The 16,453-nt window shown below is 45.0% G+C and overlaps 1 protein-coding gene across 14 annotated transcripts in view; it reads left to right on the top strand.

Annotated features, from left to right (window-relative positions):
* Positions 1 to 16,453, top strand: part of LOC140410991 (PR domain zinc finger protein 1-like) — a 121,190-nt gene that overhangs the window by 93,167 nt on the left and 11,570 nt on the right. For 13 of the 14 annotated variants that reach the window (XM_072499884.1, XM_072499882.1, XM_072499883.1 and 10 more), the window contains 2 exons: positions 7,443 to 7,695; positions 11,941 to 12,012. In XM_072499884.1, coding sequence (XP_072355985.1) covers positions 7,443 to 7,695; positions 11,941 to 12,012 — 325 coding nt within the window. The remainder of the gene's footprint in view (positions 1 to 7,442; positions 7,696 to 11,940; positions 12,013 to 16,453) is intronic. The other variant, XM_072499896.1, reaches the window with a different exon arrangement.

A 16,453-nucleotide genomic window follows, 5' to 3' on the forward strand; every position in this document is an offset into this window, starting at 1 on the left:
GCGGCCCAGCTATACAGCAGAGAGCCTGGACAGAGAAAACGAAACGTGTGCTGCTGATGTTGTCGACCGCTGCCATGGACCCAGCCCACAGTACTGCAGGGTTATCACTACAGAGCCTCAGGCCCAAGCCCTACATTCTAAAATAGTTTGCCTAATCCCTCCGTAACATAAAAGATCCATCAAACAGATTGGGGATTTCAGTTACTGTCCCCTTGCTCCAATGGAACTGTAATTTCATCAATGCCACGAACATCCATTTTGTTTACCATTTGTTTTAGTCCTTTTTCCACCTGTTGGTATTCAGAAATTAGGTTTGACACAATTTTCTTGCCTATGCATCATAAATCTCAACAAAAAACAACACCCGTATGTTCTTTGTTCCATTCTAGCACCTGCCTGTCCATCATCCCCATCACAGACACTCAACACACTTGCTCGCGCACACTTATTGGCTGAAATCTTCTGTCCTCATTTTGCGGCTGGGACTTTCCGGTGCCGCGGAAAGTGAATGGAGTTTTGGTTGGAACGCCAACTTTTCCATTCTCACTCGCAACGGCTCCCGTCATGGAGAAGGCCAGGGAATCCTGCCCACTCTCTCACACACTTTCACACATGTTTATGTCAGCATCTACTACAGCTGACTGCGCTATCCATCATTGCAATTCCAAACCTGGGATTAATATAGTGCTATGAACCCAAACTGGTCTATTGCACACGCTTTTTCCTTTCATTCTTTCCCGGGGTGTGAGTGTTGTTGGCTCGGCCACCATTTAATAATAATAATAATCTTTATTATTGTCACAAGTAGGCTTACATTAACACTGCAATGAAGTTACTGTGAAAATCCACTAGTCGCCACATTCCGGCGCCTGTTCGGGTACACTGAGGGAGAATTCAGAATGTCCACTTCACCTAACAGCACATCTTTCGGGACTTGTGGGAGGAAACTGGAGCACCCGGAGGAAACCCACGCAGACACGGGGAGAACGTGCAGACTCTGCACAGACGGTGATCCGAGCCGGGAATCAAACCTGGGACCCTGGTGCTGTGAAGCAACAGTGCTAACCACTGTGCGATCTTGCCGGCCACATTTATTACCCACTTGCTCTTGAGAAGGTGGTGGTGAGCTGGTACACCAATAGTGCGAATAAAGTTGCAGAATTTTGACCCAGTGACAGTGAAGGAATTAACTGAGTGGTGGCTTGCTAGGGCCAAGCCACGTTGCTTTGGTCCAGAGCCACATGTAGGATGTTAAGGATGGCAGATTTCCATCCCATAAGGACATTAGTGAACCGGATGGATTTTCACGACAATGTCTTCACGGTCAGTATTAGACTTTTAATTCCTGATTTTTATTGAATTATTTTATTGAATTCAATAACCAGATTTGAACCCAGATCCCCTGGGTCTCTGGATTGTTAGTTCAATGACAATACCACTGCCCCACCACTGCCTTTGTCCTTCTAGATGGTAGAGGTCACATGGGTTTGGAGATACTGTTGAAAGAAGTTTAACAGGTTGCTGCAGTGCATCTTGTACGCACTGCTGCCGCTGGTGGCCAGAGGCGGAGGGAGTGAATGTTTAAAGTGGTGGATGTGGTGCTAATCAAAAGGGCTTTGCCCTGGATGGGATTGAGCTTCTTGAATGTTGTTGGAACTGCTTTCATCCAGGCAAGTGTAGAGTATTCCACCGGACTCCTGACTTCTTCCTTGTGGATTGTTGACAAGCTTTGGGGAGTCAGGAGGTGAGTTACTCACCTCAGACTTCCAAGCCTTGGACCTGCTCTTTTTATCTGACCTGCAGTATTTATATGGCTGGTCCAGTTCTGTTTCTGGTCAATGGTGACCCCCAGGATGTTGATAGTGGAGGGATTCAGTGATGGTAAAGCCATCAAATCTCAAGGGGAGGTGATTATTGCCTGGCACCAGTATGCTGCAAACGTTGCCACTTATTAACCCAAGCCGTAATGTGCTCTAGGTTTTGATGTGTTAATGCATATGCTGCTTTTTGTGGATAAGTCATACCTGGGAAACTTTCCGCATTGCTGGGTAGATGTCAGCGTTGTATCTCTACTGGAACATCTTGGCTAAGTGCATGGTTCTTTCTGGGGCACATGTCTTCAGTATTATTGCTGGAATATTTTCAGGGCTCATAGCCTTTGCAGTACAGTGCAGTGGTTGTTCCTTGATAACACGTACAGTGAATCAAATTGACTGAAGACTCGCATCTGTGATGCTGGGGACTCAGGAGAAGGCAGACTTGGATCATCCACTCGTCACCTCTGGCTGAACATAGTTGCAAATCCTTCAGCCTTGCCTTTTGCATTGATGTTCTGGGCTCCCCCATTATTGATTATGGCAACAATTGTGGAACCTCCTCCTCCTCCAGTTAGTTGTTTAATTGTCCCCCACCATTCACAACTGGATAAGGCAGCACTGCAGAGCTTTAACCTGGTAGATTGGTTGTGGGCTCGCTTAGCTCTGTCTATCGCATGTTGCTTCCACTATTTGGCACGCAAGTAGTCCTTTGTTCTAGGTATACCTGAACTGCTACTGGCATGCCCCCCTGAACTTTTCATTGAACCAGGGTTGATTATAATAAAAGCCAAAAATTAGGAATGCTGAAAATCTCAAGTAAAACCAGAAAGCCCAGCAGGTCTGGCAGCATCTGTGAGTGTTTTCGAGTCCAACATGACTTTTCTCCGAAACTCCAGAACGCTGGTTCCCGAGGAGATTCATATTGGACTCAAAACATTATTTCTCTCTCCACAGATGCTGCCACACCTGCTGAATTTTTCCAGCACTTTCTGTTTTGGCCCCTTAGCTTTATGGTAATGGCAGAGTGGGGGATAGCAAGGGCCATGAGGTTACAGATTTTGGTTGAGCACAATTTTGCTGCTGTTGGTGGCCCACAGCACCCCATGGTTGCCCAGTTTTGAGTTGCTAGATCTGTTCTGAATCTATCCCATTTAGCACGGTAGTCATGCCACACAACACGATGGAGGCTTTCTTCAATGAGAAAATGAGACTCTGTATCCATAAGGACCGTGTGGTGGTCACTCCTACCAAAACTGTCACCAACATGTGCATCAGCAGTGATTGGCTGGTGAGGACAAGGTCAACTATGTTTCTCCCTCTTATTGGTTCCCTTACCACCTGACACAGGCCCAGTATAGCAGCTATGTCCAGCATGGACAGGGTGGATAGGGATCAGCTGTTTCCCTTGGTTGAAGGGTCAGTTACGAGGGCAAGTTCAAGGTGAAGAGCAGAAGGTTTCAGGGGACTTTGAGCAGAAACCTTTTTACTCAGAGGGTGGTGATGATCTGGAATGCACTGCCTAGGAGGGTGGTAGAGGTGGGTTGCCTCACAATCTTTAAACAGTACCTGGATGTGTGCTTGGCACGTCATAACACTCAAGGCTGTGGTCCAAGTTTGGCAAATGGGATTAGGTAGACAGGTCAGGTGCTTTTCATGCATTGGTGCCGACTCAATGGGCTGAAGGGCCTCTTCTGTACTGTATTATTCTATGATTCTGTGACCCAGCCAGCTCAGTCTGTGGTGCTACTACCGAGCCACTCTGGGTGATGGACTTTTTAGTACCCGCACCCACCCAGAGCACATCCTCAGTGCAGCTTTTAATTGATGTTCAACATGGAGGAGTACTGACTCATCAGCTGAGAGGAGGAGTAAGTGGTAATTAGTGGGAGGTTTCCTCCTGATCCCATGCTATGAAGTATTGGTATGAAGCATTATGACCACCACAACAGTTAATAAGACGAGAAGAAATGACCTCACTCCAAGAGCTGTCGCTCTTTGAAATGTCCGACCCTAAAATGCTGTGCATGCTTAATCACTGAATATATTCAAGGCAGAGGTCGATAGTTTTTTCTGGGTACCAAGGAAATGAAAGGATATGAGGGTAATGCGGCAAAATGGAGTTGGGAAGAAGCGCAGCCATGATTATATTAAATGGAGGGGTAGGCTTGAAGGAGCAAACAACCTACTTCTGCTACTATATCAATTTTATTGGCTTTTAATGTTTTGTGAATCCAACATGATAACAAACAGAAGTATATTTTCATCCATTTTCAGTTCTAAAAGTGCTTGGAATTTACTGTGGTTGAAGATGGCTGATGTCCTTTTTTCTGGTCGTGATTGGGTGCCACCCTTGCTACAATTGGCATCACTCATTGTTATCGGAGCCATTACTGTCTAAAGGCAAAGGCAGTTTCTACCCCAAAACTTCCAGGCTTTGTTTACTTCCTTCCCCCTACTCTCCTGAACCTGGAACTTAACCAGCAGGAAGCACAGGCACATAGAGTTTTACAGCATGGAAAGGGGCCCTTCGGCCCATCAAGTCCGCACTGACCATCAAGCGCCTAACTATTCTAATCCCATTTTCCAGCACTGATCACCATACTATAGAAAGGAATTGATTGCACTGGAGAAGACACAGAGAAGATTCACCAGGCTGTTGCCTGTGCTGGATCTTTTCAGCTATCAAGAGAGACTAGATAGGCTGGGGTAATTTTTCCTGGAGCAGAGAAAGTTGAGGGGGGGGGGGAGGAACTTGATTGAGGTGTATAAAATTATGAAGGACATAGGTAGGAAGGTACTTAGTGGAAGGGTCAATGACCAGGGGGTATAGATTTAAGGTCATTGGCAGAGATGTGAGGAAAAACGTTTTCACCTACGGCCAATCCACCTACCCTACACATCTTTGGGTTGTGGGGATGAGACCCACGCAGACATGAGAAGAATGTGCAAATTCCATGCGGACAGTGACCCAGAGCCGGGATCGAACCTGGGTCCTCGGTGCCTTGATGCAGCAGTGCTGTCCACTGTTTGTTTGGAGGGTTTGGGGCAAGGAGGACTTAGATATGGCATAATGGTGAGGTTTTCTTGCCGTTCATGCTGGTGAGATCCTACATTCCCGCTGACGGCGCACCCCACGACAGGTTTTTCGGCAGCAGTTGTGCATTCAGCAGGAAACCCCATTGACAACGGCCACTGGCAAGCCACTTCCTACCACTGCAGAGCCAGCTATGGAGGGGGAGGGAAATTCCACCCTATTGTAAGAGATTTTAGACAAGAGAGCTGCAGATGCTTTTTTACAAGTGAGGTTGTGGAACACACTTTTTTAAATTCATTCATGGGACATGGGCATCGCAGGCTGTGCCAGCATATATTGCCCATGCCTATTTTCCCTTATCATAGAATTTACAGTGCAGAAGGAGGCCATTCGGCCCATCGAGTCTGCACCGGCTCTTGGAAAGAGCACCCCACCCAAGGTCCACACCTCCACCCTATCCCCATAACCCTGTAACCCCACCCAACAATTTTGGACACTATGGGCAATTGAGCATGGCCAATCCACCTAACCCGCACATCTTTGGACTGTGGGAGGAAACCGGAGCACCCGGAGGAAACCCACGCACACACGGGGAGGATGTGCAGACTCCGCACAGACAGTGACCCTTGAGGGGGCAGTTAAGAGACAACCACATTATTGTGGATCTGGAGTCACATGCAGGCCAGACCAGGTAAGGATGGCAGATTTCCTTCCCTAAAGGACATTAGTGAACCAGATGGGAATTTAAGACAATCGACAATGGTTTGACATTCATCATTCGACTTTTAATTCCACATTTGTTTGGTGAATTCAAATTTCACCATCTGCAGAGGCAAGAATTGAACCTGAGTCCCCAGTTCATTATTCTGGATTTCTGGTTTACTAGTCCAGTGATAATACCACTATGCTACCAACTTCCCAAAATCCAGAGCTAGCAATTTCTATGTAATTCCATATTGGAAAGTTGGAGTTGATGTGGGGTCGATTTGGGGTTGGCGTGTTTGGCACACAATTTAGCAGGGTTTACAAATAAGCTTTCATCTGTAATATGATACTGTCTTGTACTTCTAAAGGCAGCTTTGAGAGCCTGGCAGAGAGTTCCAGGTTAGTGCTAGACTCCGCAGCCTCACATTATAAAACAATAGCTGATGTAAATGTTTGCCACAGAACTTAGCTGTTATTCTCTTTGAAGAAATAAGATGCAGTCATTTATGAAGTTTGTAGTGCTCTCTAAATGAACTAATTAACTATAATTTAACTTCATTCAAACCATTTATAGACTATGTTGTGCTTTTTAAAAAATCTCTAATCATTTGGGTCTTGGCGTTTGACCTTGATTCTAAAATTGCGATATGCATAACAGCAGGTCGGTCAAGATTGCAAAATACATTACTAATTACCAGAAATAGGTTTAGCCAAAAGATGTAAATGTTACTTTATGTTTTTCTTCTCTCTTCTTCCTGTGTCATCACACGGTGGAAATAAGATTTGAACTAGGGCTGCACTGATGACATCGGAGCTGATGTCTCAGTTACACTTCTGAAAACTGTACAGTAAATGATGAGATGGAAAATCAATCATAAGTTAATCACGATCTCAAACACACACAAAGTGCCTCGTAATGGAAGCAGCAGAGTCGTTCATTCCTGGAAGTTTGAGAAAGCTCTTCACACCAAACAAAAACCTGAAAACCTACTTGTTCACACACCACCCTTCCTGCCATTCCAGTTTCTCATAATAAACACACCACAAGATGTAAAGTGGGTTACTTCAAAAAACCCTATGTGTGGTTCTACCCCCCTCCATCCTCTGCACCCGCCCCCCCCCCCCCAACACTTGCCTACCCCCATTGATTTTACTATATGTTTATATGTAAACAAGATAAATATGAAAAAACATCTAGTATTTCAAAAGATGACAGGTATGATCTGTAAGAGTAAACCAAGGGATAATTGCAGCAGGAAAGAGCATTCTTCTAAGATCAGAGCTTTGATCTGCTTCCAAACAGCTGCCAGTCCTGTTGTGGCAGGTGATCGCTGTGCAAGTTCCCTCCCCAGATCAGCATTCAAATCAAACGTCTTGCACCGAAACTGAAAGAGATTTGCATAGCCGTAGCACTCAGAGGGGGTGGCAGGAAAATGGAGGCTTCAGATTCAGTTTGAGTAGCCTTTGACGTCAGAGCCTCAGGTGACTCAACACAGTGTGTGTACATATAAGCACTGTCAGAGTGGGGACAGTGGTGATAGCATCCACCTGTCCCTTCATGCTCGTTGCACATGAGAGTGTGCGCAGGGCCATGCAGCAGCAAAGGGTTTGTCGCCAAATTAACAGCAAAATACACCGTTAAAAATCATATGAGAAAAATATATAGAACAAAACTTAGCACAAGCAAATGCAGAAGCTAACAGTTAGGGAATTCTTGTCTATTATGACAGCAGATTGAAATCCATTTGTGATTATTTTTCTGAGGGAGCTTGAAAGATTATTGCCCCACTTTAACTGATTAAATGTGTCCACGTTGCCAGAGGTTGGGAGAGTTCTAAGTTGTATTTTTAACTTTAAATTTCTCTCTTTTTCTCTATCCCTCATAGGTGTATTCAAATGGTGATTTGCATCACTTTATTGACGGGTTCGATGAGAGCAAAAGTAATTGGATGCGATACGTGAACCCAGCCCATTCGAAGCAGGAACAGTGCCTGGCAGCTTGTCAGAATGAGATGGACGTCTATTTCTACACAGTGAAACCCATCCCGGCTAATGAAGAATTGCTGGTCTGGTACAGCAGAGAGTTTGCAGAACGCCTCCACTACCCAACCTCAGGTGATCTTATGATGATTAAGCTAAGTAAGTGCATTGAACTGAATACTGCACTGATTGTTATTTCATTCCTAGCTTTTCCACTTATCAAAGGATCATGGATTTGTTTGGCATGAAACACTTACAGAATGGGTGGCACAGTGGTTAACACTGCTGCCTCACGACACCGAGGACCTGGCTTCGATCCTGGCCCCGGGTCACTGCCGTGTGGAGTTTGCACATTCTCCCCGTGTCTGCGTAGGTCAGACTAACCCTCACAGCACAAAGATGTGCAGAGTAGGTGGATTGGCCACACTAAATTGCCCCTTAATTGGTAAGAAAATTAATTGGGTACTTTAAATTTTTAAAAAAGAAACACAAAGTAATTTGAATGGCATTCCTATGGCGATAGAGTTCAGAATATTTTTCTTTAAATTTAAAGTACCAAATTAATTTTTTTTCCAATTAAGGGGCAATTTCGTCTGTCCACTCCATCTACCCTGCACATCTTTTGCTTGTGGGGGTGAGACCCAAGCAGACATGGGGAGAATGTGCAAACTCCACACGGACAGTGACCTGGGTCCAGGATCAAACCCGGGTCCTCGGCGCCGTGAGGCAGCTGTGGTAACCAATGCACCACCGTGTCACCCCCAAGTTCAGAATGTTATTATTGCACCAGCAGCACATGCCAATGGGCCTGTGGAGTTCAGGTACTTTTAAGTGTGGCATGGCACAAGGGTTGCTTTATTGTGTAATGCATTTAATGAAGCCACACACAGGAGGCAGAGTTGAAGGGGCACGATGTCTTGGAGCATTGTAGCATGGGAGGAGGTTACAGAGGTAGGGGGGAGTTTGGGATCATGAAGGGACTTGAACATGAGGATTTTATAATCGAGGCATTGTCGAACCGGATACCAATGTTGGACGACAAACGCAGGGTATACAGCACTTGCTACAGTTAGACCATGGGCAACAGAGATTTGGATGAACTCCAGTTGAAAGAGGGTGGAAGGTGGAGACCGGTGCGGAGAATATTGGAATGGTGGGGTTGGAGGTAACAGGTACACATGAGTTTGGAGTAGGGAGTAGAAGGGAGATGGTCTGATGGTTTTATTATCATCACACTGTGCTTTGGGAGTGTATATAAGGAGGAGAGATTTTTTTTTCAAATTAAAGCGCAAGTTTGTTATTAATTCCTTTTTTTTAAAAAAAAAGGATAGGGGGCAGCATGGTGGCGCAGTGGTTAGCACTGCTGCCTCACGGCGCCGAGGTCCCAGGTTCGATCCCGACTCTGGGTCACTGTCGGTGTGGAGTTTGCACATTCTCCCCGTCATTGCGTGGGTTTCGCCCCCACAACCCAAAGATGTGCAAGGTAGGTTGCAAGGTGCAAGGTAATGGGAATAGAAGGATACGGACCCAGGAAGTGTAGAAGATTGTAGTTTAGTCGGGCAGTATGGTCGGCACGGGCTTGGAGGGCCGAAGGGCCTGTTCCTGTGCTGTACATTTCTTTGTTCTTTTTGTTTGTTTAGGTTGATTGGCTATGCTAAAATTGCCCCTTAATTGGAAAAAATGAATTGGGTACTCTAAATTTTTTTTAAAAAAAAGGATATTATGGCGTTCAACTGAATACGAGAAACCATGTCCATCTCCGGCACTTATCGAAAAATATCAGCAATGTTGTGCTGCCATTTGGCAGCTACAGCAGCCTAGAGTAATACCCCAAAGGTGGTGAGTTCAGATCCCATGAGGACAAACAACCTTTTTCAACAGAAAATCTGGCAAGCTGTGAGTTAACACCAGGGGAAAGAAAAGACCATGAAAGTGCACAGATTGTTACTAATGTCCCTCAGGGAAGGAAAACGAAGTATGATTCCAGTTCCACGCTGCACAGCTGACCCTTTGAGGCAACTAGAGATGGTTAAGCGATGCTGTCTTGCTGAATTGTTGAAAATACACTGATGTTTGGGCGGCCAACATATACTTGGAAAGTGTACGGTTGAGCTCTGGTGTAGTGTTAGTAGCTGTGCCTGCAAGTGTACCATAGAGAGAGTTTTAAAATTGCTGGCATGGCCTGTGGCTGTTGCAGTTGGATTTTTTTTTGTCTTAAAATATCCCAGGTTTAAAGCAGTGTCTCTTGCTGAGGTCATGATCCACAAATACTGGCGGCCTTCTGACATCTTGCATTGGTAACCATTCTTTTGGTGTAAACATGAACACTATAATTCCCAAGAGGCTATCCCACTGCAGAGGGCATCACATCTGTGTTGACAGTTGTTCTTCCCAAGGACTAACATTTCCTATTGTTTGATAGTGATGAGAAATCTTCCACCTCCCCTCAATCACCCATCCTAATTCCATTCTAAAAGTCTCTCTGCTTCCCTCCCTGAGTTTCGGCTAACTCCATCCAGAACTGGAGTCGTGCTGAAGGGATTCCAATTTCACACAGATCAATGCCATGTGGTGCACTTACTCAGTGAATCAGCAGGGAAATCACTGCAGATGTTAACCTTCTGCAACTTTCACCAGCATAAAGTATACAGTCTGACAAAATAACTCATGAAGGCAGTTAATGGCACAGCATTTGCAAATGTTTCAGATGCACTGAGTGCCTGAGTCAGCTACAGGCCATGTTTCAAGAGCACATCTTACCTTCTTGACCAAACTTCAACCAGTCAAATAAATAATTCCACTAATTCTTATTTTTTTAATTTTACGATAAGAGATAATGAATCAAAAAGCAACATGAATGTAAAATGGGAGGGTTTAAGAGGAACTATCTGTTACTGCATGAATATCCCCCCCAGCTAGGAGGAGCGAGTTTTGAAGTGAATGCAATTCCGAGGAAGAGGAGTGAAAGAATAAATTAATAAATGGGGTTTTGAAAAAATTCAGGACGGCACGTGGTGCAGTGGTTAGCACTGCTTCCTACTGCGCTGGACCCGGGTTTTATCCCTGCCCTGGATTACTGTCCATGCGGAGTTTGCACATTCTCCTGTGTCGGCGTGGGTCTTACCCCCACAACCCAAAGATGTGCAGGGTCTGTGGATTGACCATGCTAAATCGCCCCTTTATTGGGGGGAAAAAATGAATTTATTTTTAAAAAATTCAAGAAAAATAGTTCTTCAAGCTCACAATTTTGCAGCCACAGAGCATATTTTATTTTTATTCTTGTTTTTGCTTCAATAATTTGCTTCTTTTTATTGCTATTTGGTGAGGTGGGTGGACGGGTAACTTATTTCAAGGACCTGTTGATTGAAATGTGCAATCAACCAAAATTCAGAAGTGCCCTTAAAATACAAATGTAACACTCCTGTTAAGTGTAATAACTAAATGTACACAAATTGAAATTACTAGAAAATCTGGAGAAATAGAAAGTGTGCTATTGGATTGATAAGGCTAAGAAATAATCCCATTTCATGTATTGGCAATAATAGGATACATTTACACCCCCTTAAAGAACCATAAGAATGAGATATATGTTGATTAAAGAGAGACTTGTTGGCCCATATCATAATAGTGAGGATTGAGGTATTAAACAGTTACCTGTTTTACTGCAGGCCTGTGGGAGGTGAACAGGAGCTTCATAGAATTTCTACAGTGCAGAAGGTGGCCATTCAGCCCATCAAGTCTACACCCACCTTCGATGAGCACTCTACCCACCTTCACCCCGCTCTATCCCAATTACCCCATAGCCTAATCTACACATCCCAAGACACTTAAGGGCAATTTAGTATTGTCAATCCACCTACCCTGCACATCTTTGGACTGTGGGAGGAAACCGGAGCACCTGGAGGAAACCCACGCAGGCGAGAATGCACAAACTCCACACAGACAGTGACCCAAGGCCGGAATTGAACCCGGGTCCCTGGCGCTGTGAGGCAGCAGTGCTAAACACTAAGCCACCATGCTGTTAGCCCTGCACAGCCATACCCTACCACTACCATTCTTTGACATAGCTAGCCAGAACGTCACTGTGCCAGGTGTTTACTCATTCCTTTGGAGCATAGCTGTTTGAGCTTGCAGGGGCCCCGAAGAATTGCCTGCTGCTCAACAACCTGGTTACCATAGCATCAATTCAGCCAGAGGGATCCACATGGGCAAGGGGGTAGGGATGGGGGGTGGGGGGGAGGTGAGGGGGCTGATGCGAGAAATCAGCCTAGATTTATCGATGACTTACGTATGAAGGGGGAACAAGGCTTTAATTTCTATCAGGATCGTCTTACAATAAGTTGTGGTAAATATTTATTTTTCTTTTGACTGACTTTCAATTTTCTTTCTATTCCAAATCTCCAGAGTGCGTTAACCTGCCTAGAAAGGAGGATCTGCAGGCAAAATGGCAGCACAGATCAAGAGGCCAGCCTGATGGTAAGAAAAAGTTTTAAATATTTAAAGGAAGGGAAAAATACTAAAATGACCTCAGGATAAATTTATAGACTTCCATTAATAGGTGCACTCTTTCTGAGTATATGAAGCCTCTCTCCAGTGTTGCATCCTTCACTGCCTACCTATCTAATTTCTAACAGGGAGTGAGGGTAATTGTAATGAATGCCTCATTTTTTAGTTTGTATGGAGACTTGTTCTATTTAAAATGTAATCATTTTTTAACTGTTTCATACCCCAATTCTCACTATTATAATATGTACCAGCGAATGTCTCTTTAGTCAACATATATCTCATTCTCAAGGTTATTTATATATATATATATAATTTACAGTGCAGAAGGAGACCATTCGGCCCATAGAGTCTGCACCGGCTCTTGGAAAGAGCACCCTACCCAAGCCCACACCTCCACCCTATTCCCACAACCCAGCAACCCCACCCAACACTCAGGGCAATTTTGGACACTAAGGGCAATTTAGCATGGCCAGTCCACCTAACCTGCACATCTTTGGACTTTGGGAGGAAACCGGAGCACCCGGAGGAAACCCACGCAGAGAACGTGCAGACTCCGCACAGACAGTGACCCAAGCTGGGAATTGAACCTGGGACCATGGAGCTGTGAAGCAATTGTGCTAACCACTATGCTACCGTGCTGCTCTAGGAGGTATAAGCTAACCTATTATTGTCAATCCATGAAATGGGACTATTTCCTAGCTTTTTCAATCCGGTAACACACTTCTCTCTCGCTCTCCAAGTCATTTTAGTTTATGTACATTTAGTTGCAACACTTAACAGGAGTGTGGCACTTGTATTTTAAGAGAATTCCTGGATTTTGGTTCAATACACATTTCAGTTGAATTTGACTGTGGTCACAAATTCAGTCACGGAATCTTTACAGTGCAGAAGGAGGCTGTTTGCCCATCCAGTTTGCACTGGCTCACTGATAGAGCATTCTACCTAATCCCACTACCCTGTTATCCCCGTAACATTTCACATTCTTTCTCTTCAGACAGCAATTTAATTCCCTACCTCTATCGAACCTGCCGCCACCACTCGTTCTGGACTCCAACCACTCTCTGGGTGAAAACATTTTTCCTTACATCACTTCTAATCCTTTTGCCCATTATTTTAAATCTGTGCCCTCCAATTCTTGATGTTCTCCTGAGGGGACAATTTCTCACTGTTTACCCTGTGAATGCAAGTATTTACCTAATAAATGACTTTAAAGTAATAGGAGTGCTATGAAGTAGTGATGCACTGGCACCGATGCCTGGGTACCAATGCCACAATTACCCTCACTGCCAGAGTGCCAGGCAGGCAGTGCCAAGATGCCTGGGTGCCAGGTTGTCTGTGCCAGGGGTCGAGCCCGTGGTGCCTTGCCGATAAGGGGGGGCTTGAGGACCCAGGAAGAGGTAAGTTGTGGGGTCCGGAGGCCATGGTGGGATCCCTGACGGGGGGGTCAAAAGATCGGGGCTGCCTTTAAAAAGGGTGTCCAGATACGTGAGTCACCTTCATGCACTGACGAGCACAGGAAATGTTGTAAGGGTGGCCTTGGCAGGGCTTTCCCCGCTGAGACCAAAAGAAACGGCAAAGTGCCATTGACTAACAGGATGCAGGCGAGAAACATCACGCTCAACTTGCCCAAAACAGGACTCTGTTTTTGTCCCTTTGAATGGCGCCCAATGATGCCGAGCCTCACAGAAGTATGGAGCAGAGGGCCATAAGCTTGACCAAAGAGGTTTCTAGGAGTTTCCCCGGTCTCACTGAAAGCGGATGGAGTTTTGGCTAGGACGCCAAATTCTCCGTTCTCACTTGCAGCAGGGTGGCAATGGGCAAGTTCGGAGAATCCCGGCCACAATCCTTTCGGGAAAACTGGGTTGAGGGGGCAGTTTTAAATACCATTATTGTCTTCATAATAATCTGCCATTGGCAGAATAGGCACACACGCAAATCGATAAGAAATATGTTCAGCTACTCAAAGAATTCGTTTTCAGACCAATTTCACTGAAAGTTTGTCTGTTTTTGCCTTAACTTTATCTACATAGCATCGCAAAGTAACTAATCTGATGTGATTCTGCTTTCACTGAATGTAAAACTGTTGGAGCGTATTGCTTTGGCAATGTGCTAATGAAAAACAGTTTGTGCTTTAGGGGTTTATCAATAAAGTTACGAAATATCAGTTAGTGGGAGATTTTTCAAGCAAACACTTGTTTGTCGACGAACTGTTTTAAAGCTGTGATTAGTTTCCAACTTTGGAGACGATATTTAAGAGATGTTTATAAGGGAGCAGCACGGTGGCGCACTGGTTAGCACTGCTGCCTCGCGGCGCCACAGAGCCGGGTTCAATTCTGGTCCCAGGTCACTGTCCGTGAAGTTTGCACATTCTCCCCGTGTCTGCGTGGGTCTCCCCCCCACAACCCAAACATGTGCAGGGTAGGTGGATTAGCCACACTAAATTGCCCCTTAACTGTAAAAAAAGGAATTGGGTACTCAAAATTTAAGAAGCAACGTTAATAATGTTTGATTTCCAGTTATCCAATTCCTCTGAACTCATCTACCCTCACCACCCAACTCCACCTACCCCCACTTTCTGGCTTTGTATTACCAGACAATGTAAGGGATTGGTCAAGATGTGTTAGGTTGAATCTAGAGATAGCAAAGTGATATATGTCTTTGTTTTTCTTTAAATGAAACATTGGAAACTTTTATTTCCTGCTTCCCCCCCTGGATAAAAGTGGCAAAGATATGGCAATTACACTCTGTAACCTTAGGAGCATCTACATGGGGGGATCTACCTGTGGTGTAAAACCCTTGAGAAAGCCTGTGCTTAACTGCACAGATAAGAGGATTGCAGCAGTCCCTGTTTACGAGTTACTTGTACTTTTATTACTGTCCCAGTCGGTGCTTGTCTGTTAAACAAGCTGGAGTAATCTACTCGACTAGCATCTAATCTCCTGTGGCTGCTCTACTTCTGAATATGTGCCCTTTTATTTTGCTCTTCAGAACTGAGTGTGGGGCCCACCCTGGCATTCTTTAATTTAGTATGAAAAGTGATTCAGCAGAATTAAGAGACAAAATACGACGTGTGTAGCAGCTGTACTTCCGTGTCGGAGGCATTCCCCGCCCACAGATGCAGACCAACTTATACTTTCTATAATTGTCCATTTAACTCTTTGCATACGGCATTTGTCTTAACCATGCAGGCTTCTGATTTCCCCTAAATCGCACCAAAAGGAAAGTTACCTAATGATCTGGGAAGGGAAGAGAGAGATGATAGTTAATGGGCAGGGCTGGGAGATTGGGAGTAAAAATGAGCCATACTTAATATTGAAGCCCAACAGTCATTTAGATTGATGCTGTGGTTGAAACGAGGAGCATTCTAAAAGGCTACACTGACCAGCAGAAAAGTCTGTTTCACAGAATGTGGAGGAGGGATCTTCTGAGAATATTCCCAACCTCTGGTCTCTCACTTCTGTGTTGAGATACAGGGTATTGTCTCGAAAGCTGCAGCATTTCTCCGTATTCTCCCATTTACTGTGGGCTTTCTGCCTTGATAAAGAAGTGAAGTGGAACGGCAAGATAACTGAATTCTGCCCATCACTTATCGAAGGGATGCTCTATTTTACACCTGATTTCTCAAAATATAACTGCATTTAAGGACAGTTGCAGAAAGCTCCCATCTGGCTGGCGTGGTGTTTCAGGTGACGAGAAGCATGCCATGACTCTTTCACCCTCTGATTCCATTTTGCGATAGAGAGATGTTTTTAAAATATCTGTGCCCTTTCCCCTCCCCCCAACTCAGTTGGCCCGCCGTGGGGTTCACCGACAGTTTATTTTCCGGTGCAATGACTGAGAAAAGTTCAATGACTACTTGAACTTCCTGCCTGCCAAGCCCTATTTGAGAGATAAATATCTCCCTGATAACCTTCTATTTATTTTTGTCTCACAGCCCGAGGAAGCCAGATCGTGCTATCTGTGCTTACTATCAGCACCTTGCCTATAGTGTCCACTCACTGCTGTTTGTTTAGCGCTGGCAGAGCAGAGAGGCATTGATTGTTAGAGCACAGCAGTCGTCCATCATTATGCCTGAAATTTAAGCACATTCATCCCTGGCTTCCAAAATCACTTTGTCTGGCAGCTCGGGGATGTCAAGTTAAATGGCAGCTGGGGCATGCATCCTTACTTAAAACAGGTGATTGTGACAGGTTTGGTATTGATGGAAATGGACTGCGAGGACTGTAAACACTGTACAGAAAGAAAACATTGAGGGAATGAACTACTTGTTTTCCATCCCGATATTGGAATTTACCCAACACAACACAAAAAATTAGTTGGAGCTGGATGCTCAAGGCACCCTCACCCCGTGGCGGGTTTTCCTGCGGCAGAGGCGCCTTGCCATTGGCCGCTGGTGGTATTTACATGACTC

This window comes from Scyliorhinus torazame, chromosome 4 (genome assembly GCF_047496885.1).
Source record: "Scyliorhinus torazame isolate Kashiwa2021f chromosome 4, sScyTor2.1, whole genome shotgun sequence".
NCBI lineage: Eukaryota > Metazoa > Chordata > Chondrichthyes > Carcharhiniformes > Scyliorhinidae > Scyliorhinus > Scyliorhinus torazame.